The 27,022-nt window shown below is 39.3% G+C and overlaps 1 protein-coding gene across 1 annotated transcript in view; it reads right to left on the reverse strand.

The window, feature by feature from the left end:
* The window catches only part of EFCAB5 (EF-hand calcium binding domain 5), a 94,917-nt gene extending 68,405 nt beyond the window's left edge, over positions 1-26,512 (reverse strand). The window contains exons 1-4 of the mRNA XM_056126507.1: positions 25,971-26,512; positions 16,454-16,610; positions 13,998-14,046; positions 7,666-7,736 (exon numbers count right to left, since the gene is read on the reverse strand). Coding sequence (XP_055982482.1) covers positions 7,666-7,736; positions 13,998-14,046; positions 16,454-16,610; positions 25,971-26,512 — 819 coding nt within the window. The remainder of the gene's footprint in view (positions 1-7,665; positions 7,737-13,997; positions 14,047-16,453; positions 16,611-25,970) is intronic.
* Between the last annotated feature and the right edge of the window lie 510 nt (positions 26,513-27,022).

The raw sequence follows: 27,022 nt of genomic DNA on the forward strand, positions 1-27,022 counted from the left end.
TTGAAATTTAATATTTTGTTGAGGATTCTTGCACCTTGATTAGTTAGAGATACTGTCATCTTTATCAGGTTTCAGTATCAGTATACTATTAGCTTTATAGAGTGTGTTTGAACACTTTCCCTCCTTTTTAGTTATTCAGAAGAGTTTGAGGATTGGTATTAATTTTTCTTTCAAAGTTGGGTAGACTTTACTAATGAATTCATCTGGTACTAACCAGTGTCCCCCACCTCATCTTAATTCTCCCCTCCTCCTGTGGAAGGCTTCCTACTGAATGCCAGTTTTTGTTTCTGTTGCCTTTGGACATTCATTATTCCATTATTTTTTGACATTTTAAATTTGTGTTTTTAACTTTGTTTCTGCTGACTTCTATTATTTCCTTTCTTCTACCAATTTGGGTGTTTTCTATTTTCCCCCCTCTGGTTTATTTAGATGCAGACTATGGCATATATTTTATTTGTAATTTTTCTTGTTTCCTGAAGCATATTTTTTTAAATTTCAGATTTTTATTTTATTAAAACACCATGAATTATAAAGTTATTCATAGTTGAGCTTTTGACATACAATATTACATCCCCAATTCCCTGAAGTAGATCTTGATTGTTATAAACTTTCCTCTTAGTGTACTGATTTTGGGGGTTCTAATAAATTGTGTCTTCAATTTCTTTTATTTCCATGTTGTTTTCCTTCTTTTTTTTAAATTTAATCAGCATGATATATAGAGTTACAAAGTTGTTCATGATTGGGTTTCAGTCACACAATGTTCTACCACCTGTCCCTTCACCAGTGTACATTTACCACCACCAGTGCCCCCAGTTTCCCTCCTTCTCACCTCCTCATAGCCAACAGCTATGGCAGGCACTTTTCTTTCTCATTTTGCATCTTTTTTTAGAAGCGAGGTCACACCCAATGATGCTGAGGTGGTGTGTGTGTGGGGGGGAGGGGCAGGGACCATTCCTGGAAACGGTTCAGCTCAGTGTCTGACAGTCCACAGCCTGGGCCCCCACACTATTGAGCTCTGGACCTGATGGTGCTGGGGGCTATCAGGAATCCCAAGAAGTGTTTGGGGGGTCCATGCAGTGCCAGGGACTGAATTCACAGCCTCCACCATTTGACCCATAAATCCAGCCCTCAAGCTATTTCTTATTTCCTTTTCATGTTGATTTTTGGGAAACACCAGCATGTGCTCAGGATTTATTACTGGTTCTGAGCTCAGAAATTACTCCTGGCAGGATTTAGGGGATCATAGATGTGTGCAAGGCAAGTGTCCTACCCGCTGTACTAACTGAAACCCAAGAATTTCTTTTTTAACTTTTCCTCACTGACCCAAATAGCATGTTGTTTATTCTTGGCAAATTTGCAATCTTTCTTCTTTAAACTGATTTTTGTTTCACATAATATGAGCTGATAAGATGCTTGATATGGTTTCAATCTTTGTAATTTTATTGAAACTGTATTCTAACATATTTCCTGTCTTTGAGAATATCAGCCAAGCACTTGAGAAGAATGTGTATTCTGTTGTTTGTGCATGGAATGCTCTGTAAATATCTGTCAAGTTCATTGACCTAATTTATCACTGTCTCCATGTTGATTTTCTGTCTGTCTGATCTGTCCAACACTGTGAGTGGGCGTTAAAGTTCCTTATTATTGTGCTGCTGTCAATGTCTCCTTTTAGGTGTGTTAATATTTAATTTCTCGATTTCAATGCTACTATACTGGTCATATATTTATTCTTAATTATTGTGTGTTCCTTCTGTATTGATCCCATTTATCATTAGATGATGTCTATCCTTATCCCTAGGTTTCTTGCTTCCTTTTCTTACGAAAAGTTTATTATATCAAAATAATAGAGTTCCTTTCTTTAAAATATTTTCACAAGCTTGGAATACAATGTGTCCTTATAACTAAACTGAGTCCCTTGTAAGCAGCATAGAGTTAGATTTCTATTTTTGGTGCCACACCTAGCTGTGCACAAAGCTTACTCCTGACTCTGTGCTCAGGGATCACTCCTGGCAGTGCTCAGGGAACCATATGGGATGCCAGGGATCAAACCGAATCATAGTTGACTAGGTACAAGGCCCTACCTTCTGTACTAGCACTCTGATCCCCGATTTTGTTTTTAATCTATTTGCCACTTTGTGCCTTTTGAGGGGGGGGACAGGGATATGGACCAGTTTCTGTGGTGCTCAGAGGCTCATCCTGGTTCTATGCTCAGGAGTAACTAACTACTTGGGGGCATAAATGGTCCCAGGTATTCAAATGGGGGGTAGTCAGGATACAAAGCAGGCAACTTTAACTTCCATACTATCTCTCCAGCCCTATTTATCTTTTACTCTGTGGTTTGATTGGTAAGTTTAGTTCATTTACATTTAGGGTAGTTATTGATACATGAGCGTTTGCTACCATTTTGTCTTGTAAGGTAAAGGTAAAGGTAAAGGTAAAGGCCCTCCCGTTGTTCGTCGATTTGCTCGAGCGGGCCCAGTAACATCTCCACTGGAGACTTTGTTGTTACTGTGTCTGGCATATCAAATACGTCACGGGGAGCTTGCCAGGCTCTGCTGTGCGGGCGAGATACTCTCGGTAGCTTGCCGGGCTCTCCGAGAGGGGCGGAGGAATCGAACTCGGGTCGGCCATGTTGGCTGCGTGCAAGGCAAACGCCCTACCGCTGTGCTATCGCTCTTGTATTCTGGTTATTTCCATTTATTTCCTTGTTCAATTTTTTTGGTAATGTTATTTAGGTAGAACTTTCAGAATAGTACATTTTATTTTTTTTTATTTTATTTTGGGACATACCCAGTGGTTCTTAAACATTGCTCCTACTGCAGTGCTTTGGGGACCATGTAGTGCCAGTGATCAAACCTGGGGCTCCTACAGACAAAACAGGTGTTCCAGCTCTTTACACTATCACCCCAATTTGTACGTTTTAAATAATTGAATTGAAAGGTTTGTGTAGGAGGCTAAATAATGCCCTCCAAAAATACCACATCCTGTATTGGAACCTGCACATATTGACTGTAGCACTGTAGCACTGTTCTCCCGCTGTTCATCGATTTGCTTGAGCGGGCCCAGTAACATCTCCATTGTGAGACTTGTTGTTACTGTGTTTGGCATATAGAATTCGCTATGGAGAGCTTGCCAGGCTTTGCCGAGCGGGCGAGATACTCTCGGTAGCTTGCCAGGCTCTCCGAGAAGGGCAGAGGAATCGAATCTGGGCCAACCGAGGCAGCTGCTACAAGGCAAACACCTTACCTTACCTGCTGTGCTATGCTCCAGTCCTGTAAATATTGATATATATGGAGAAAAGAGATTAAATTAAGGTGAGGTGAGATTATCCTAGATTATCCAGGATTATCTAAATGTAATCACATTCCTTAGAAGAAAGTTCTCAGAAGAGGAGGGGGCAGAGTGATCACAGACTCAGAGACTGGTGTTGCAGCTCAAAGAATATCAACAGCAACCAAAAGTGAAAGAGGAATTTTCTCCTACACCCTTTGGTAAATTAAATTTGGGACTCTACATTTACTAATTCATTTAACCTTAATTACCTTCTATAGATCTTATTTGTTTGTTTAATTGTTTGTTTTTGGTCTGGGGGCCACACCCACCAGTATTCAGGGCTTCCTCCTGATTCTGTATTCAAAGATCACTCCTGGTGGGCTTGGGGGACCATATACGGCCCCCCATATAGGGGTAGAATCTGGGTTGGCTGCATGTAGGATGAGTGCCCCACTTTTTGTACTATCACTCTGGCCCTGTATATCTTATTTCCTAATAAAATCATGTTAGAAATAAGAGCCTCAATATGTGAATGGGGGATATAATGGAGTCCAAATCAAGCTGTAAACAAGATTTACATGTAGATATTATACTATATTTATGGTGAATAATAAGAAACCAAGAGTCCAATAATAAATTATTTTTTAAATTATAATTATGTAATAGGATATCATGTAGTCATTAAAACTAATTGTGAATTAAAAAATGTCTCTTCCTGAGGCCAGAGTCATATGCCAGATGGTAGGGCACTTACCTTGCATGTGGCTGACCCGGGTTCCAACCCCAGTACCTCATATGGTGCCCTGAGCACTGCCAGGAATTATCAGAGTGCAGAACTAACAAATTTTGAGCACAGCCTGATGTGGCCCAAAATTTCTCTGCCTTGTACTTTCTATTTTAAATTTCATAAAGTGAATCTAATCCTTTCTTATTTAGGTATATAAATAATAAAATTTATGTATCACTTTTATATTTTAAAAATAAGAAAATTTACTAAATTGTCAAATTTTAGGAAAACTAGTGTAAGACAGAAGCATCAAGTACATGCACCAAGACCATAAATGTCAAGACCTTGTAAACATATTACTTTAACTATAATTTAAAAAAATCAAATGATACCTAGAATCATGGCCTTGTAAAAGAAATATAAATTATGTTTATTACTATATTAAATCTACCGAGAGTATCTTGCCCACATGGCAAGGCCTGGCAAGCTCCCCATTGTAGGATAACACTGTTTTGTCCTTCCTCAGGTAGCTTAGGTCACACCCAACCCAGTGCTCCTGAGTCACTACCATTCCTCTGTTTATCTGTAAACTCTTCTCTGTGCTCTCCTCCTCAGCCAGTTAATCACCTTTTCTCCCTAATCAGATTCTGTTAGCTTGTAAAATCAGATCATTCTAAGGACACTGAACTTGTATTGTAAGCAATGTCCTTTCTGTATGGACACAGGAAGACAGTTAATTTTATACTTTGTAACTTGGGAGTTGATTGACTCTGAGTAATATTTACTCCTGGGCATCTGCTTTCTTGACTCAGTTGTCCTTAGTTCCTAGCACCCCAAAAGCAGGGTCCCGACGAGGGATTGAATGGACCCAGGACAAGCTGTGAGCTACCCTGGCATCGAAATGGGCCAGGCCAAAGCGCCACAATACTCAACTATAAGTTGAAGGCATGATCATGGACAAATGCTGTCATGATCCAAAAGTAAGTAACGATGGGACTAGGACCCTGCTGGGGCTAGGAAGGCTAACCTGGCCTGAGGACTGCATAGTGAGATGTTTATATCTCTTACTGTACTCACATAGAATGACATGCTAGAAATATTAGAAGTAGATTTACTACAACTATTTAAGTAGATTACTGGCTGAGGAAAGAATACACCCTTATTAGGATCCCACCCTTGAGCGGATCTCCTAGTAATCTGGAGTAATCTCTTTAGATGAGATTTTATCCTTGAGTTAATCTCCAGGATGAGTGGTCTTACCTCTCTTTGTTGATTTGTTAATGTTCAACCCACCTTTGTGTCACCACCCTACATGACTGCTATGTAAACTAAGAATGTAAGCTTGGAGAGAGTCAGAAGTGAGAGAGCTCGCTCCAGAGATCCAGAATCGGAGTCAGGAGAAAGGGTTCCAGATTGGGGCCCAGGAGAGAAGGAGGCAGAGGAGAGACAGGAGTGAAGATTGGAATAAGCTACAATTGATATCGACCAGCCTGGCCCTCATTTCTTCCTTCGTATGCCCTTGGCCAACAGCCGTCCTGATCTAGGCCACACACAGCAGCTCAAGAGCACTGAATGCGGGCGGTGAGATAGAGCCGTCCAGAGAGTCCGCGAACACACAACCTTCGGCGTGCTAAGATTTTACACCCCATGACATATTCAATATGCCAAAAACAGTAACAACAAGTTTCACAATTTTTTGTGAGACATTACCGGTGTCCGCTCGAGCTAATTGATGAACATACAGTGCTACTATATTAAAGTAAGCCTTGACTTTTTTGAACTATTTTAATATTATAGCTTGTTCTTTTGCATATCATCCCCTGAATAACTTGTTTCTTTTGTATTTTTTTGTGTTTAATTTAGTTGACTGAATGACAACTTGAAGACACCATTGAAAGGAAATCCTTAGTATGCATGGTTTTTAGGAGATAACACAGCTCTGCATCAAACCATAGAGGAAACAGAGGCAAAGCAGAAAGGGAAAGCCTTAATTGCATTTTCCTCAGGAAAAAAAGACGGGATAGGGTAAACAGTTCCAAATTGGCTAGTTTGAATTATTCTGGTCTCCGGAGCATAGGAACTGTTCCTCATTGTGTGGTAGCTGGCCTTTGGGTTGATTTAGAGCAGAGGAAATATTAGCCTCATAAGAAAGATTTAGATAAGATGTTTCAAGTAATGAATTGTGGGAGTAATTTAATGGCCAAACTAATTTAAAGTTGTTTAAATTACCCCCCCACATTAGTTTGACCCTATGACTAATAGACAAATATAGGATCTAGGAAAATGAAGAATAATATTGCTTAGTTATTTTCTGTCTAGTCATTATTTCAAAAGCAGTTCCAGAAATTATTGCCAATAATCTTTTAATAATGTAGTCATTACCACTAATGGAGTCAGAGGTAAGGACAGGAGAAGAAAAGGAGAAAGTTGTGTTGGTTCTGAAATTCATTGCAAAAAACGAATAGGATTTAAGGAAAATATATAAAAATATAAAATCAGGCTCTGAAGACTCAGGACTCTGGCACCAAATCATTGCCTATTTTGCTTATTTCATTGCAAGTGAATCATACCCCTTCACATGTGACTGGAGACTTTAAAAACAAGCTGCCTGAATACAAATTTCCCAGCTCCACTAATTATGAGCACATATTCAAGTTATTTTATCTTTCTGAGTCTCATTGTTTTCATCTGTAAAAGCCAGAAAAAAGAGTTCAAAGATGATTTCCAGACAAACAATTATTCAATAATCATAGGACAGTGTCTTATCCTAAAGAATTGTTCTGTCAGCTATAGATCTCAGTATTATTTCTATAAGTACATTTCATTAGACATAAAAATCTAAGTTTTTCTCTTACCAAAAACTGTCAATGGAAAATTTTCTTACTTTCACATTAAGTATAGAAAGAAATGCTGGGATAAAATGTAAAATCTAGTGATTATAATTTATAATTACTGTATTACATATTTAAAAGTTGCTAAGATAGTCGATTTAAAAAATTTCTTATCTCTTGAAGCTGTAGAGCTAGTACAGTGACAAAGCACTTGACTTGCACACAATCAACCAGGGTTCAATGCCATATAGTGCCCTGAGGACTGCCTAGAGTGATCAGTGAGTACAGAGCTTGGAGTAAACCCTGAGAACAGCTGGATGTGGGCCTAAAACAAACAAGTTCTCATCTCTTGGGTCTGAAGAAATAATACAATAGGTAAAAAGAGCGATTGCATGAAGGTAGACTGGGTTTGATTCCCCAGCACTGCATATTGGTCACCTGACCCCTACTATTTTGATCCCATAACAAAAAAAAGTATTCATCTCAAGAAAAAAATCATAATTCTCTGTGGTAGTGAATGTTAACTAGATTAATTTGTAGTAATCATTTTGTATATAAACAAATATCAAATCACTAAATTACACGCTTGAAGCTAATATAATTTTATGTATCAATTATACCTAAATTTAAAAAGAAATTGAAAGAATATTTGATATATAATGAAGCCTAATTCAAGGGGAATTAAGATATTTCAAAGTATACATATTGCAGTCAATAAAATAAATTACTATGTGTTCACCTAATTTAATTTTAAGTAATATCTATGTGATTTTCACCAAAGATAACTGATAACAAAGTAATTTGATTCAAATATTGAATAACATAAATTCTTACTTCTGCAAATTCCTTTTTGTTCAATCTTGGTTCCGTTGAGTAATCAATGGTCATTTTCGGGTACTGTTCTTCTATTTATGCAAAAGGGTTGTTAGTTTAGTTTTAATCATTTATATTTTATATTCATATAATAAAATAGCTATTCCAAAAAGAATTTTATGTCTTAGCTAATATCAACCAATGTTTATGATTAAAGTAACTGACATATAATTGCATTACATTTTAATTCCTACCAAAATTTTTATTCTTCTTCACTCTTATTTCCAAGCAAAATACTGAAAGCTACATGCCTGCATCTGGGGTGAGGTAGCTCCCAAGTGAGAATTCTTGGACAAGACTAGCAATTCTTGGACAACAGGACTGGTGATATTACAAGGGCTCAAGAGTGCAATATTGCTCAAGCCCTGAGGGAATTACTTGGACACCCCTGGCTATGTCCAGTGGTCTCCAGGGTTACATCTGGAGCTGATCTGGGAACCACATGGTGCCAGAGATAGAACTAAGATCAGCTTCATTCAGTGCATGCATCCAAACCCTTATACTATCTCTCCAACTGCAACATGTTTACATTTTTAATGTCCAGGTCAGCATAAAGTTGAAATAGGCACACCAATAATATAAAAGACTGTAAAAACCATTTGTGTTGGTTCAGGCTAGAATTTTTCTACTAAGTCCTAAAATGTAGCACCTTTGTAAGCTTTCTTCTTGGATAATTCTCTTGCCTTTAATTAAATGGTATATGAATATGTTCTTTTAGCAAAAGACTCAACACAAAAATATAAGCAGTAAAGTATGAAAACCTACCTTTTTTTCCTCCTGCTAGCACGTCCTCCTGCCCTATAAGTCACTACTGCCAATAGCTTGCTGTCATCCTCCCAACATTTCTATGCATGTCTAAATGCATGTATAAATATATGTGCATATATCCTTTGTTTTCTATACACAAACATAATTCTATTGACCTGTAACTTGCCTTTTCCATTTTTTTTATTAGTGAGACACCATGAGGTGCAGTTATAGACTTACAAATTTTTGTGCTTGGGTTTCAGTTCTACAATGATCAAGTACCTATCCCTCCACTAGCGCCCATCCTCCACCACCACAGGTCCCAGCATCCCTCCCACCCCCCCATCCCCGCATCCCACCCTGCCTCTGTGGCAGGGCATTCCCTTTTGTTCTCTCTCTCTTTCCATTTAACTACTCTTCTTATAGTAGTTTCATATAAGATTTGGAGCTTATGGGGAAGTTTCAGAGATGTTAGTATAGATAAGAATCTGCAACTATACTCATAGGTTTGAATAAGAAAAGTTCAGGAAGGGGAATATGGTGCCTCCAATAGGTCAACCTGTACCTCAGGGCGAGTGCATCAACAGCCTGATGGTGACTTCAAGCTTCATGACACCCTCAAATTGGCGCTGTGCCTTTGACCAGACCCCAACAACTTGGGCCAAGTTTATCAAGAAATTAAACAGTCAAAAGTTAGGTATGTGGGAGCCATGCCCACAAACCATCTCCAACATATATATATATATATATATATATATATATATATATGCCTTATTTCAGAGACCCATAAATAAATCTAAAAAGAGGTCAAAAGCCACAGTTAATCTCGAACCAGCACATGGCTGAACACACTGGGGTAAATTGCAGGGGGCGGGTTGACCTGGTGCCTGCCCAAGCAGAGCCCCTGGCAGTCACTTGCTTCCACAATCCAAAATCACCACCATAACCCCAGCCCACTCCACCATCTCAGGACCTCACCAAGGTATAATCTGCTGAAAATTCAGATATGCAAATTTTGTGACTGAACTCTCCAGGATTTCTCAGGGTTGGGATGGGCTACCTCCCCCCACCTCCCTGCACTTTTAGAAGCCACGGCAGTCATACCCACACCCCAAAGCGGCCACCCAATTGAAAAGCTACTCCAGCTTTACTATCCCAATAAAATTATTGAATGTCCTGAACAAACGCCATGACCTCTTAGCACCTGTATTGCAAGCCATATTGCACAAAAGGAAAAGAAGAGAGAGAACAAGAAGGAAAGAGTCTCCCATAGAGGGAGGCTGAGGGTGGGGGGATGAGGTGTTGAGGGATGGTGGGAGGGAAACAGGGGACATTGGTGGTGGGAAATGTACACTGGTGGAGGGATGGGTGCTGGATCATTGTACGACTGAAACCCAATTATGAACAGCTTTGTAATGGTCTATCTCATGAATATTCAATTAAAAATATTTTAAACGTAATGTGGAGTTCATGCCCAATTCAATCAGTTGAATCAATGACTTAATAAATAGCAGTACTCCTACATTAAATATAAAAAAGTCCAGGAAATATATACAGTGTATAAAATTATAATATAATCAAAATAATAAATTGGAATAATGAAAGGTTTATGTCTAACAGTATGATGAATAATTATGAAAGAGGCAGTTAGTTTAAATTTTTAAATTAAAACTTATTTGACCTTATCATGAGACAAATATGTAAATTGTACGAAAGCTCATGACAAAAGACCCAATACTGTGATTTCTTCTACTACAACACCATCTCCTGCCTATTAGGGTGAGTATTTAAAATATTCTTTAGGGGCCTGGGGAGAAAGTGCAAAGCACTGATTACATGTGGAGTTCCTGTGTTTACGCATCACTGGGATTAGCCTTCTCCTGTTTATGCCAAGTATCACTTCCAGCCCCTCAAAACAAAATTCTTTGGTCACTTTTGACTTTTTGTAACTGCAAGTTATTATCAGTCATTGTGGTCACAAGAGAACTATATTCATATTATATAAACTTATATATTAGCTACTTTTATTTTGAGCTAAGAGGGCTGGCAGAGCAATGCAAGGGCCTTGGACTGCAGTGCTGAGGGATGAGTGGCCAGATCAGTTCAAATTAGGACTGGCCAAAAGCGAGGCATGAGTCTTATACTGGTCCCTGGGTCACATATTAGCTGGTTTCTAACAGTAAAAGTGAGGAGTATCTGCTCTTTGGTTTGACTTTGAGCAACCTAAGGACAGGAAGCTTAGTCCTCTTCTCATATCACACAGTATCCAGAACTTTGTAAGGGCTATTGAATGAAATACTGGTAGAGAAAACAAGTACTATACAGTATTGGAGGTAATAGAAGAAACTGGCATTACCAACTAATTGCTCTAAATTAATCACCATTTCACCACAACACCCAAAAGGAGAGAACAAAAGGGAATGCCCTGCCACAGAGGCAGGGTGGGATGGGGGGGGATGGGGAGGGAGGGATACTGGGACATGTGGTAGTGGAAAATGGGCACTGGTGGAGGGATGGGTACTTGATCATTGTATAACTGAAATCCAAGCACAAAAATTTGTAAGTCTTGGGAAGGGGGGCGTTCCGGTCCATCCTTCACGCCGGACCGAGGTCACCAGTTGCCCCCCATAGGCGGCTCTCCGGCACGGCCACGGCCCCAGAAGCACAAGGACTTAATGCAGAAAACCAGCCGCTTGGAGCAGAAAAGCGAATGGACTATGTGTTGAACCGCGCCATCATGCCTGCCCGGAGGGGAAAGGGTGTTGCCCCATTCGCCCTCTCCTCTCTGGAAAGAAAGATGGCGGCCGCACGGGAGCCTTGTGGACAGCAGGTTTGAGCCGGGGGTCGGGGGCGGCAGGGACCTCATGGGAAGGGGGGCATTCCGGTCCGTCCTTCGCGCCCTGCCGAAGTCACCAGTTGCCCCCCACGAGCGGCTCTCCGGCACGGCCACGACTCCAGAGCACAGAAACTAATCTCTTAACTATCTAACTTTTAATAGAAATACTTCCAGGGTTAATAAGTAAAATAGCAGAAATCCAAAACTGCACGGCCGCTATTGCGGCCGCGCAACATCATTTAACTCTTAAACCCAGCTGTAGAAAGCAAATCATTTCACAATGCTTTTTCAGCATGTCTGATTTGGGGGGTGGGGGTCATAAACTCTAAATAATAATGGTGCATCCTTTATCGAAACAATGAATCTAGTCAAAGTAGATAGAGTGTTAACTAGAACTCATCTGCCTCACAGGAATTGGGAGGGGTGGGAGGTGGGGTTCTATTGGGGTTCGCGGTTAAAAATAAGTATTGGTAAAGGGAAATGTGTTTGATATTTACATGACTGAGACCTAAACCTGAAAGCTCTGTAACTTTTCCCACAGTGATTCAATAAATAAATAAATTTAAAAAAATTTGTAAGTCTACAACTGTACCTCATGGTGTTTCACTAATAAAAATCCAAAAAAATAATTAATTAATTAATTAATCACCATTTCAAACAATGGCCAAGCTAGTTAATAGCTCTCTTAACTAGCTCTGGTTATAGCTTATCAAAGAATAAATGAATAAAAGTAGTTATTTCAATCTTTTTTTTCCTGAAGCTGGGACAGTTCTTATAGGGTTATAGATCAAACTGGAAGGTATGAGGACATAAGTTCGATGCCCAGCACTGACTGTGTACCCCACCTTCACCTCTGGGCACTGCTGAGTATGACCCTTGTACCCCTCAATCACCCAAACTTGGGAGTCCCCAGCACCACTGGCCTCATCCAGGTCCTAGCACAGAACCATCAGGACATCTCTGCTTGAAGGCAGCCAATAGTGGATCTGAGGCCCCTAAGCATCATGAAGAAGGCTTCCCTGCATTTTTTTTTCTAAAAAGGAAATTGAGGTGGAATTGACTATGAAAAAAATCATTTTTGGTTTGTATGAAAACAGGCAGAAATTTAAAAGGTTGTCAAAAAGGCACAAATCACTCTTTGGGGACCAGTAATAAGGATGATGGGGAATGTATTTTTTTTTTTAGTGTATCTTTATAAGAACCAGGCCCAGTGTTGTTTGGAGCCCTTGGGGCCACTCCCAGTGATGCTCACTCCAGCATTGAGGCCCTGGTAGATTCTGTCCTTGGCCTGGAGGTGCTTCAGGGCCAGGACTACATGCGTTTGTATGTGTGTTGGGGTGTGGGTGGTGGTCAGAAGGTGCTGAATATGGAACTCAGGGCTCTGTTCTTCTCCTTAGACTCTCTTTCCCATTCCGATCTCTTTTTTTCAAAAATGTGAAAATAGATTCCCTCTCCCCACAAGGAGCATGGTAGAAGTTTGAGGAGTTTTCTTGCTGCAATGATGGGGAGCTCCTGCCCAACACTCTCTGCTACTCTAGCCAGATATGGAGGGTAAAAAAAAATTCACTTAGAATGATAATTTTGCCACTAGAATCTAACTCTATTTTCAGGTAAACACAGGCTATATTTTGCTGTTGAGTCTTCCAAGAATGTAGCTACTATGAAGATGTGAGATGATTGTGCTTTGCTTCATTGTGGAATCTGACCAAGAACTTGTCCCATTTCAGAAAATTGTTTAATGGGAGATGATCCCACCCATTGAATCTGAGCTCCAATCCACAACACCTGCATCTGCTCATGTTCACAGCTCTTCTTTTCTTGAAAACTTTACATATACAAGCAGATCTATCCATTGGCCATTATATTTCAAAATTTCAAACTTACAGTCAATTCAACACAAATTTACTTAAAAAAATATTTGAGGACATGCTTGGTGATGCTCAGAAAACCATACATATCACTGGGAAGTGAACTGGGATTGGGCACATGCAAGGCAAGTGCTTTATGCTTGAACTATCTTTCCTGCCCAAAATGCGCCTTTATTATCTCTAAACATTCATTATAGGTAGATTCAAATGTCTGACCATTCCGTTGTTTTCTAGTGAAGTTGCAATAGTCTTTATATATTAAAATATGATACATGTTTTTCTTCCTTATATTTCTCCTTTAAAGCCAAGTTATGACAATTTCATTTTTTAATTTTTGTATATTTAAGTAATATTTTCTACAGATGGGGAATAAATGGATATTATAGGATATTTATTATTAAATGAGGAATTTGACTAAAAAGATTAAAAATAACTTATGCTTCTACTTTTCCACACTCTTCATCTAGAAAGAGTAGGAAATCCTACATCTACAAGAACTTTGAGTAACATCTCTCTCAACATTGACTTTTCATCTTAATTCAGAAGGAAGGAAGGGAGGGAGGGAGGAAAGAAGGAAGGAAGGGAGGGAGGAAGGAAAGAAGGATGGAAGGAAGAGAGAAAAGAAGGAAGGAGCAAAGGAGGAAGGGAGAAAGGGAGGAAGGAAAGAAGAAGAGAAGGAAGAAGGCGGAGAGGAAGGAAGGAAGGAAGGAAGGAAGGAAGGAAAGAGGGAGGGAGGGAGGGAAGGAGGGAGGGAAAGAGGGAGGGAGAGAGGGAGGAAGGAAGGGAGGGAAGGAGGGAGGGAGGGAGGGAGGGAGGGAGGAAGATTGCAACAATAGACTTACCAAGCTGGAAATCTGGATTTTTAAAAAAGTCATGAAGAACATTTTGAATCTGCAAATCAAAGAAACTATATATTACTCATCAACTACCACATATTTAATATTTTAGACTAAAAATCTAAAATATCTTAGATCTAAAGGCCTATTTCAATTTAGGTACTGGGTAATCCATCTAGCCCAGCATAAAAATAGTAATAACAGGGGCTAGAGACCTAATTCAATGCGCTGGAATGCTTTACATCCTTGAAGCCCAGGTTCAATCCCAGGACCAGCTGTTCCCCCAGCATGCTGGGAGCTAACCCCAGCACAGAGCTTGCAATAGTCCTTATGCACTGCCAGGTGTGCTCCCTTGAAACAATTAGTGATAATTAACATTTAGTTTATAAGGTGCTCAAAGGAATAAAAAATGGTTTCCCATATATACCAGAGAGGCAAAAAAGTATAGTCGAAGTGACATCTGCACTTGTTTGTTCATTGCAGCACTCTTCACAATAGCCAGAATCTGAGTGCTCAAGAACAGATCACTGGTTAAAGAAACTTTGGTACATCTACACAATGGAGTATTATGTAGCTGTTAGAAAAGATAAAGTCATGAAATTTACATACAAGTGGTACTACATGGAAAGTATCATGTTAAGCGAAATGAGTCAGAAGGAGAGGGATAGATATAGAAAGATTGCATTCATCTGGGGAACATAAAGTACCAAAACAGGAGACTAACACCCAAGAGTGGCTGAGATTAGTACCAGGAGGTTTGCTCCATGGCTTGGAGGCCAGCCACACATGCTGGGGGAAAAGACAGTTCAGATAGAGAAGGGAGCACCAAATAAAGGGTGTTGGGAGGATCCTCCCAGGACGGGAGAAGCATGCTGAAAGTAGACTATAGACCAAACACGACTGCCACTCAATGCCTCTTTTGCAAACCTCAACACCCAAAAGGAGAGAGAACAAAAGCGAATGCCCTGCCACAGAGGCAGGGTGGGATGGGTGGATGGAGGGTGGGAGGGGACCACTGGGACCTGTGGTGGTGGAAAATGGGCACTGGTGGAGGGATGGGTATTTGGTCACTGTATAATTGAAATCCAAGTACAAAAATTTTAAGTCTATAACTGTGCCTCATGGTGTCTCACTAAAATTAAAAAAAGGAAAAAAAAAAGGGTTCCCCATAGATGTCCTTGATAGTCTAGCCTTTCTGTGTGTAAGGGGATGCTGAAAATGTCGCTTCCAAAACCTTCTTAGCACTTCCAGAGATCTAACTTGGTTGCTTTGTAAACTAGGACTGCTTTTCCCACAGACATGTGCCTTGAAGCAGTTTTCCATGTGCTTATTTGGTGAAGTGTTGTTCAGGTCTTTTGTTCATTTTGTAATCAGTTGCTCATTTACTATGGAGGTTTAAGAGTTCTTAATATACTTTGTAGAATAGTTGTTTATCAGATGTCTTTGCAAATATTTTCTCACAATCTATGGCCTGTCTGCCTTATTCTCCTTTTAATAATTAATTTTAAACATAAACTATACTTGACTTGTATCTATCTTCTTTCTTTTATTATTATTTTTGTTTGGCTGGTTTTGAAGCCACGCCTGGTAGTGTTCAGGAGCTTGGTGATTGCAGGCCTCCCAGGCATTGCTCAGATGATTGAACCCAGGCCCTCCAGTTCAGGCCCTCTGCACTTGTTCTATGAACTTGTCCTTGGTTTCTCTTTCATTATTACTTTTTTAAATAGGGCTACACCTATGCAAAGCAGGGTCTGAACTTAGTGCCTCATTCATACTAGGTTTGTACTTTATTATTTGAATCATCTCCCTTTCCCTTGACTTGTACCTCACCAATAAGTATTCTGATATCTATATATAACTAAGAGAAAACATTTAATTCTTGGAATCTAGTTGTTTTCTGGAAATAAAAGATATGATCTATTAGTACACACAAGTGATTAGTTTCGCTCTCTCCCACTTTCACCCTCCCTCCCTCTCTCCTTTCCTTCCTCTGTTTCTGTCTCTGTCTCACACACACACAAAGACTCACACAAGAACAAATGGAATCTGTGTCTGTTTATAATTAACATTTTTAGAACACTAGCCGGTGTCAATAGTTCAGAAGTTTAACCAGGATCTGACAGGTTTTGTTGGGCTTCACCAAGCAATGTCCAGGACTTATTCCAGGCTCTGTGCTTAGGGATAACTCCTGACAGTGCTTGGGGGGCCATATGTGGTGCCAAGGATTGAATCAGCCTTGACTGGGTGCAAGGCAAGCACCTTAAGTCCTGTATTGTCTCTCCAGCCCATTTTTTTTAGTGCTCAAGAAAAACATGAAGAAATTGACTCCATGGACACATGGATCAAAAATCTACCGCAGCAGAACTGAAAATTCAAGGAAGTTTCTAGCATTTGACTCATTAGTCTGGCAGTCACGCTCTTATCCACCCTACCTTCCCTTCACAGTTAAATGATTTTATTACCACTAATATAGGAATCATTCCATTGGGGTCTACAATCCATTCTTCAAACTGTTCCTCCAGGGCCTGCTTCCGTATGCTGATCACCTTGAATTTAACTTTGTCTACCCTTTCTCTTTGTTCCCGTTTCTCTTTAACACTCTCCTTCAGTTTTTTCACTCTGAAGAATACAGAAAGACAAGTTAAGACCATTGAATTAGATCCAGATTTGTTTCAGACAGCAGAATACAAGAGTTCAGCTCCTCATTTCAACTTTGACTTTATTTCATGTCTTCATTTATTTGACGTAATTGAGCAGCTCCCAGCAATACCTGACCTGATACTCTGGAGACCTGATAGTTCAGTATTTGGTCTGACAATGTTGTGCTGTTCAGGCTGGGGTCCTCAGCAATATTGGGGAACACAAGGGTTACAATTGACAGTGCTCAGGCTACCAGGAATTAAATTTGGGACTGAGCATATGCAAGACATAATTACTTTAATCCTTCGAGCCATCTCCTCCACCGTCATGTCTTTATTTTACATTATTATTTTCTTTTTAAAACTCACGGTCACGCTCAGGGTCCTCCCCTTGTTCATCGATTTGCTCAAGCGGGCCCAGTAATGTCTCCATCATGAGACTTGTTGTTACTGTGTTTGGCATATCGAGTACGTAACGGGTGGAGACTTGTTGTTACTGTGTTTAGCATATCGAATATGTCACGGGTTGCTTGCCAGGCTCTGCTGTGCGGGCGAGATACTCTCGGTAGCTTGCCGGGCTCTCCGAGAGGGGCAGAGGAATCGAACTCGGGTCAGCCATGTTGGCCGCTTGTAAGGCAAATGCCCTACCGCTGTGCTATCGCTCCAGCCCTTTTAAAACTCATAAGCAATTTTAGTTAAAGGAGGAAAAAGGAAGGGAAAAGAAAGCAGGGAAACTGAGATTATGGGAGGGGTCTCTTCAAGAAGGATTCAGAGAAAGGCAGAAATCTTTTCCCATTTTAACGAATGGGCAGGTGAGTGAGCATTTTTAAATTTTAAAGTAGGTGGGCTGATAAAACAGAGTAGGATATTGATATGATTATGTCCTGGTTGTTCTGTTGTAGCACAAAATTTCGGAGCAGAAGCAGGAATCTAGATGCAGGACCTCTGAATGACCCATTCTAGATAACTATGTCATAAAGTTCTGACCAGAAATGAGCACAGAAGAGCCAGATGCATCCGTTTGCTTGAGCAGAAATGAAACGGGGCCATAGAAACAATTAGAAAATGTCTATATGGAACTTAAAGCAGAATGCATTAATCTCTGATTGTACCAAGTATTACATACGTTAGCAATCCTTTTGTATGTCAAATAGAAAAATCCTTTCCTTAGAAACAGTGTTTCCTGTATCTAACAAGTATAAACTCTGTGTTAACTGTATTCATGGCTTAGCCCACTTTGGCATTAGCCAGATCTAATCTGAATGCTTAACTCGAAGTTGTCTTTCCCTCAAATCTCTCAAGTGTTTGCTCCTGTTTCTTGATCAGATTTCTGCAGCATTATAATCCAGGTCATTGGACATAGCCTAGGTTATTTCACTTTAAACCTATCTTTTCTCCATGAAATCTTACTTGATTTAACTTCTTATCCTCACACCTGAGCACTTATTGAACTAAATTTTCATCATAGATTGCCCTCAACTATTATATGACTTTTTACTGAATAAACCTTATTTTCAAACTAAATAATATACTTTCAGAAGTAAAAATGAGGCTGGAGAAATAGTACAGGGTTAAGGTTCTTGCCTTGCATGTGGCTTCCCCAGTTTATCCCTGGAACTGCATATTACCCTGAGCCAGGGTGATCTCTGAGAACAGAGCTAGGAGTAACTTTAAACACTGCTGGGTGTGTCCAATCTCCTTCCTGAAAAAGCATAGTCTAGAAGCTATCACGTATATGCTAAAAGCAAGAATGCACTGCCTTAGTAGTGATCCTCTCTCTTCTCTAGACATAGAAAATCATCAGGAGGAACTTGATCCCAGCTTTCAAGAGGGAATCTAGAAGCTGCATCCATAATAAGCACCTCAGGTTCTGAACTAGACTTTAGCTTTCTGTCTCAGAATATATATATTTCCTACATACATCCAGAGTAATAGTTTCACAATGTCTGAGCAAAACAGTTATTCTTAGGACCAGAGAGAACACAGTGCAGAGCATTTGCCTTCAACTGAGTTGATCCAGATTTGAACACCAGCACCCCATATGGTCCCCTGAACACTGCCAGGAGTGACCACGAGCACAATGAATGAACATCCACTCACCCCACCTAAAAAAAATTTCCCAACAATGTTTGAAACAGGTCTTCATTTTTCAAAGAGGAAAACTAAGACCACCTGGCAGATTTTGAAATGCAAAGTAACTTTCAGTTACAATTGATAAATTTAGAATACCTCTAATAATCCAAAAGAAACAACTAAAATCTAAGTTGCATGTCCATATATGGCTTTCATATTTCTCTTTTAAAGAAAAATACGCCTCCAAAAATAAAAATTTGAAGTTTGAAAATAAAACAGGCAAGTTAATAGTGCAGAAGGGCCTGTTCCTGAATTGCAAAAAGAGTAATTAGTATTTAAAGGAAGTGCTAAATTTCTCTGATGCAACTGCTAAGCAACCAAACTCCACTTCCATTTGTCTCTAATTCTTTTTTTCCTCTGCTTCCTTTCCTGCGCTCTTCCCCAGCTCTTTCCCCCCTTCTGTTTAGTCAGTCTTCCCCCACTTCCTCTCCTTCTCCCTCTCTCAATTCTTTCTCTTTCCCTCCCTCCCTTTCCCTACACAGCATTCGCCCCAATTTCTGTCTGCACCTTTTTGTGTCTAGCTCTTTCTCATTATTCATATATTCACTTTTGTTCATCCATTTATTCACTACATTAGTACCTTAGTCATTGCATCTGCATTTATTGGATGCCTATATGGATTCTTCACTATCAGCCTTATTGTTCAATGCAGAACAAATAAACAAACAATATGGCATGTGAAGCACTGGGTGTCTCCAGATTCCCATGTTTATTAATCACTGATACATAAAAATGAGCTCACAAAAACAATAATGCATATTAAGAACTGGGTATCTCCATTTTCATATGTGTATTGATCACTAACGCACAAAAATGGATTCACAAAATTGAGTTTATTTCCATCTGCCTGAAATACTTTCCATCCTTTCTTTGCATGACTATATGCTCCACTTTCTTTAGCTCTCAACTCAAACATCATCTCTTGCCCCTTATTAATGCCAACATTTAGAAACAAAACCTAGTTTTTGCTCTAGGGCTGCTGTACATGAGACTCCAAATATAACTCAAATGGATTTTAGATTGATTATGTAACTCACTTGGAAAATGAATAAAATTTCTCTTCCATGAGCTGCATTTGATCTTAAAAATATCTGTATCAACAGAATTTTGTAGCAGCCAAAACTCTTAATTTTGTGTAGTATAGGATTCTAAATATAAATTCACATTTAAGAAGACTGGAAAGGAGAAAAATATATAGTGTGGTAACATGCCAAGCTGGTCACATTTTCTTCCTGATCCTATATGTATATCTGTTTGTTATACAATGTAACTTTGCAGCTCCTAAATCAAGCATCTCTTATCAAATACATCTCTTATTTCTGACAATGGACACATAATTTGCTTTGGCCAAAGGCCATTGGAAAATATAATGCCTGCAAAAAAGTTAAAAGATAGTATCAATTATATCACAATAAGATTATGAAGAAAAGTATCTCTACATTGACAGTTGTCCTCTTTTATTGAACTTAGGAATCCTTTCACCACCCACCACCTTAGAAATGAACCTAGGTTTGTCAGTTGGATGATCCAGTTACCTCTTCATTGCTTTTGCAAGCAACCAACAGTAGACAAGATGTTATGCCATCAATTGCCATCTTACTGTAATGCATGAATGAGTTCAATTGATACCATCTGAAGCAGAGATGAGTCACGGACCCAGCACAAAGCTACTAACACAAAATTATTATAACTTTACTTCCTTGCATTTTGAGGTATTTTGTTATACAGCTAACCAATAATTTTCCCCATCTTAACAAATGTTTTTAGATCTTTTAAAGAAAGACATAGTATATATCTATTCAAGAATAAAAGCTGGAGAGATAGTACAGCAGATAGGGTGTTTTCCTTGCATGAGACTGACCCAGGTCTGATCTCTGGCATCCTGCATGGTCCTTCAAGCACTGCCAGGAGTAATTATTGTGAAATAAAGTTCCTGACAAGATAAAATGATTTAAGAGAAATCTGTAACTGACTAAACAGTGATATTTGATCAGATAAATTAGGCCTATTTGTAATTTTATAAAATTAAAACAGACATTTTTCATAGCTTCCCATTATGTATTGATGATTAATTCAGAGACTTCAAAATTATTCAATTACCCTAAATCAAGATGTATCTCATAGTAATACATAAATTATTAACAATCTAAAATTTAAATTAAAAACAAAAAAGTAAAAGAAATTGACAAACATAAGAAAAATTTCATCATGAAGACAAAATCCAGATTAAAATAGATTGCTCATCTTGACTTCATATTTAACAAATATTTAATGAGCATTAATCATGTGACAGACTGTGGTAGATTCAGGAGATTCAAGGGTAAGAATGAAATAGTTTCTTCTTATACCACAGACAGGAGAATAGCTGTTATAATTGTTATAAATTACAATAAGGAGAAACACTAGGTGTAAAAATGAGAACATATAAAAGCAAGTCCCTACGCAACTTCATGATGAAGTATTATTTGAGTTGAGCACTGAAGGATTGGTTGGATATGGCAAAGAGAGAGAATAGCAAAGGGGAAAAGGCATGGTATCATTATACAAATCATCTTGTGGCTACAGAATAAAACTTAAAAATGAAAGAGGGAAAAGCAAGGTTAGAAAGAATATTAAGCACCAAGTCATGTGAAGAAGGTCTTAGAGCCTATTTAAGAATATTGATCGTTGGGGCTGGAGCGATAGCACAGCAGGTAAGGCATCTGCCTTGCATGTGGCCAACCCAGGTTGGAATCTCAGCATCTCATATGGTCACCTGAGCATCGCCAGGAGTAATTCCTGAGTGCAAATTCAGGAATAACCCTTGTGCATCACCAGGTGTGACCCAAAAAGGGAAAAAAAAAAAAGAATATTGATCTTTAAGGGGCCAGAGAGATAGTATAGCAGGAAAGGTTCCTGCCCTGCACATGGCCAACCCAGTTCCCAAGGTCCCCTATGATTCCCCTCCCCCAAGCTCTGCCAGGAGTAACCCTTGAGCACTGCCAAGGGTAACCCCCCCCCCAAAAAAAATTGGTCTTTATACTAAGAGTAAATGGATATCATTGAAAACTTACACTGTGGAAACAACATGATAAGATTAATATTTTTAAAAATCCCTTTAGTTACACATTAAAAAGGGCAATTATAAAAGGGAGAGAAGAGGTCATGAATGAATATAAAGTGCCAGAGTTATGATACAGAGAGTAGGGCTCTTGTCTTGCATGCAGCAGACCTAGGTTTAAGCCTGAAATAAGCAAGCCCTGAGCACTGCTGGATATGACCCCCCAAAAAAACCAAAAAAATGTAAAAAAAATGATCATAATAATGGAGGGGCTGGAGCAATAGCAGTGTGGGTAGGGCGTTTGCCTTGCACATGCCCGGCCGACCTGGGTTCGATTCCGAGTATCCCATATGGTTCCCTGACCTGAGCACTTCCAGGAGTGATTCCTGAGTGCAGAACCAGGAATAACTCCTGAGCATCGCCAGGTGTGATCCAAAAAACAATAAATAAATACATAAATAAAATAAATAAATAATAGATATAAAAAAGGAGTTGGAGAGATAGTACAGTAAAATGCTTGCCTTACATGTGGCTAGCCCAGGTTCAAGTCCTGGAGTCACATATGGTCCCCTGAGCCCCATCAGGAATGCCCTAAGCACTGTCAAGTAGGGCCCCAAAATGAAAAAAACTGAATGTGTATGTATTAGGAGATTCTACAATGGTGCAGGTGAGAGCTGATGGTTATTGGGTGGCAGCAGTTGGAGAAGCTCAGAAATAACACTTGATAGAAGCAATAATATCAATAGGAATAATAATTTACTGGAAGTGAGCAGTGAGGAATGAGAAAGTGTCAAGGCTGATGGCATGGTTTTGGATTAAAACTGGATAGATAACCAAAGAAGAATGACTTATTGAAGTTCAGGTGCTTAAGATAGGTACATTCAAGTACCTATCTTTTTTTTTTCTTTTTGGGTCACACTCAACAATGGCCGGGGGTTCCTCCTGGCTCTGAACTCAGTACCTCATGGTGTTTCATTAATGAAAAAAAAAAAGAAAGAAATTACTCCTGGCGGTGCTCAGGGTACCATATGGGATGCTGAGAATCGAACCCAGGTCGGCCACGTGCAAGGCAAATGCCCTACCCGCTGTGCTATCTCTCCAGCCCCTCAACAATCTATCTTGAATATATAGTTGCACAAACAAATCTTCAGTTCAAAAAGGGTTTGGGGGCTACAGATACAAGAGCTGTTAGGGTCAGAGAGATAGTACAGTGGGTAAGGCATTTGCCTTGCATGTGGCCATCCCAGGTTCAATTCCTGGCATCTTATATAATCCCCTGAGCCCTGCCGGGAGTGATCCCTGGGCACAGAGTTATGAGTAAGCTCTCAAGCACTGTCCTGTGGGTGTGCCCCTTCCAAAAACCAAACAAAAGACAATAAAATATTGTGAGTATTTAGTGAATAACATGACTATGTGTCAGACTTTAGGATTTTCCAGACATCCTGGATAGTTGAAGGTGTTTAGACTCAGAATTACCATCCCCATCAGGCATTAGTCATCTAATCAGCCCTAGCTGAAGTGAGTTTGTCTCAAGTCTTTTTAACATTAAGAGTATTATATGCCACTGAAGCAGAACCAAAGACTCATTTAACAACTTTCAAGGTGTATGTGTAGGCTATTTGAATAACATCCAGCAAGATCATAATTTGATAATCCATAAGCAATTCAAGTTTCAAGTACCTAGTAGGGATTAACAACAGAGTGTGATTTAGAGGTGGGTAAGAAAATAGTGTACATACATTACTGTTTTACTTCAGAAGTTTGAAGAAAAGTACATAGCGTTAGTATAAAGTCATAAGGGGATAACCAGATATCATAAGGGGATGACAGTCATTCATAAACTTCTATTAAACATTCTCTGTCTCCACTCAATTTTGGCATAATCTCTCTTACTGGATTGATAAAATGACATGTCCAGTACAGATTGACAGGAAGATTGGCATTAATATTATCTGAGAAAGTTACCTGTGGAACTTCCTAGCGTCATATAAGCACAAGGATTTGGCTCATAAAGAGGTGGCAGCCGGTGTGGGGTAGGAGCAGACAGCCATCTGTGTAGCAAGCACTGTCTCCAGGCAACTGAGGAAGACCAGTATCAAGGAGGAAACAGCCCCTCAATGTTGCCAAATCCTCACACTGGAAACTTATAAAGATGGTTGGTTTAGACATTTTGAGGTTGATTTTTTTCCTTTTTGAAATACAAAAAGTACTTTGAAGTAAATCTTCAAAGCCTTTGCAAATAGATACCTCATTCAAAGAGTAACATACATGTCGGTGTAAGCTGCCTGAAAACTGTATAATAAGTGAATTTTCAGGGACTTTATATAAAACCCGCGTGTCTTTCCCTTTCAGTTTTTAATTGGTTTGTGCATCCTTACTGCTTGAGTATTTACACTGACTTGTTTTTCTTCAGTACATAACTGTGGTAAAGAAAATAACTGTGGGTTTGGATTTTAATTTAAGAGATATAACTCATTCCTTGCACATGCAAGCCCCTAGATTTAAAAGATTTGTGGTTCTGTATGGCCCTTAGTGTAACCCCAGGTTTAGCCCTGGTACTCGCTGAGTACCACTGTAAAGTAGTTCTCAAATTATATTAATATAAAATACTTTTTCAGAAATGGGTTAATTGTTGTTGCATTATGAGTCCATAGTACTAATAGAGAGGAATCACAGATAATATGCACCAAAGAGATCTTCTGGTGCAGCACAGATGCCAGACTGTTAAAGAAATCAGCAACATAGGCCAGTGAGATGGTTCAAAGGATTGGAACCATGTTCTGCATGCAGGGGCCCAGATGTGATACTGGCATTGCATGTCTTGAACACCTCTGGGTATGGTTCTGCAATCAGCTCTACCACCCACCAAAAAGAAAAGAAACGAACAACAGATGTAGGCAAATCACAACTGGATATACATCACTACAACTGCTACACACAAAAAGACAGGCCTTGAGGTTTTGCTTTGGGTCTCTTGAATCTACTTCATGGTTCATTTGAAGCCCCATTCAAATATTGGGACTATTTATGAGACTGTGGAGAAAAGAAGGTATTTATAGATTAATAAATCTTGCTTTTTCTGGAATGTGTAACTATCACATAATCAGACTTTTGAAAGTTTGTAATCCTATTTTAAGAGCAAATCTTTGTCATTATCAGTTCACGGTAAGATAGTAGCAATTTATAAAATAAACATTCCCAAGCACTGAAGGAATCAGGAGTCAGAGGGAAAAGATATTAAAAGAAGTCTGTTGGGGAAGAAACAATAGTACAGCTGGAAGGGCATTTGCCTTGCAGGCAGCCAACCCAGCTTCAATGCCCAGCACCCCATGTGGTCCCCCAAACACTGCCAGGAGTAATTCCTGAGTTCAGAGCCAGGAGTAGCCCCTGAGAACTGCCCAGTGTGGCCCAAAAAATGAAAGAAAGAAAGAAAGAAAGAAAGAAAGAAAGAAAGAAAGAAAGAAAGAAAGGAGGGAGGGAGGGAGGGAGGGAGGGAGGGAGGGAGGGAGGGAGGGAGGGAGAGATAGGAGGAAGGAAGGAAGGAAGGAAGGAAGGAAGGAAGGAAGGAAGGAAGGAAGGAAGGAAGGAAAGAAACGGGTTGGAGAAACAACTACAACTGTTTGATTGCTTTGTATACAGGACATCTAGTTTGTGATTTATTCACATGTTTTTGTATAAAATGAATAAAATGAATCTGTATCTGTGTTTCTGATGTATGTGTAAAGAATTGCCCAAAGAATCTATTGAAAACTAAGAAGAATAATTTCATGGCAGAAATCGAGTACAGGGTAGATAGAGGGTAAAAAAGGAGGGAAAATATGTTCACTATAGAAAACTGTACATTTTGGCTTTTGAACTAGGTGAACACATTATCTATCTGAAAAGTTAAATATATATATATATATATATATATATATATAAGTCCCTGATCTCACATTACTTACTTTCAATGTAGACTGACAAATCTGCATCTGTGTTTATATTTGAGATATATATGATATGTATATATATATATATGTATATATATGACTCTAATGATTTCATGACTCAGGAAATATTTGTAAAATAGTCATCAAATTACTTCAGTGCTGTTTGTGTGGTTATGTTATTGTCCTGTTTTTCAGTGTAAAGAGCTAGACCATCAACTGAAAAAGTAACAAACTGTACCTGTGGCCAACTGTGTCAGGAACATGCACCTTCATTTTCTCTGTGACTTCTTTCATTACCCTCTGATAGGCAGACATCCCCATGTCTTTGACATGATAAGGATTGTTTCTCATCAAGTATTCCCCCAAATAAGTAATTGGATCAAACTTGATGGGAATATCACTTTCTTTCTGAAGCTGCTTCTTTTCTACTTGCATTAACATTTTTTCCACTCCAGGAACTAAGGTGGGGAGAAGTTTGTCAAGCAAATAGGTACGAGTATCCAGGGTCATGTGTTCTATATCAAACCATTCTTTGGCCAACTCATCCCTCTGGAGATTTTTGGTGCTCTTTTGCTCTAGCTCCTTCTTGAGATTGTCCTCTTTGATTTTCATCTGTTGCATTGCCTGGGCTCGTGACTCCACTTTTTCGAAAACAATTTTCTTCCATGGTTGCTCCTGCTGTGATGTCGTGGCATTTTCCTCTAAATTAAAAATCACTTTTGCAGGTTTTTTAATGCCATAATAAGAGTCCTCTATAGAACTAATTGAAGACTCAGACATCCTCAGATCTGATTCTGCAGGACAGGGCAGGGAGCAAAATGTAAGGAACATTAGATAGAAGCAGATTCAAACTGTTACTCTAGAATACTATTAGAAAAATAAAAGGGATTTACGTTCATTTACCTGTATGGGAACACAGCTGGCGTTACAGAAAACCAGACCACAGTGACTTTATTTTTTTTAAATCTTTTTTTTATTAGTGAAACACCATGAAGTATACTTATTTTTTTCATTTTCATTTCATCATCCTGTTATTCGTCGATTGCCTCGAGCAGGCCCCAATAACGTCTCTTTCATCCTAGCCCTGAGATTATATTCAAGGCTATTTAGGAGAGTGAGACCCATCATTGTTACTGGTATTTGGCATATTTGGTACGCCACGGGGAGTTTGCCAGACTCTGCCCTGTGGGCAGGCTACATTCAATAGCCTGCAAGTTTGTCCAAAGTAGAAATAAGACAATAAGATGTCATAAAAAAAAAGTTCTGTTAAGATGTCTTCTTAACAGATCT

Source organism: Sorex fumeus, unplaced genomic scaffold (genome assembly GCF_029834395.1).
Source record: "Sorex fumeus unplaced genomic scaffold, SorFum_2.1 ptg000063l, whole genome shotgun sequence".
In the NCBI taxonomy this organism is placed as follows: domain Eukaryota; kingdom Metazoa; phylum Chordata; class Mammalia; order Eulipotyphla; family Soricidae; genus Sorex; species Sorex fumeus.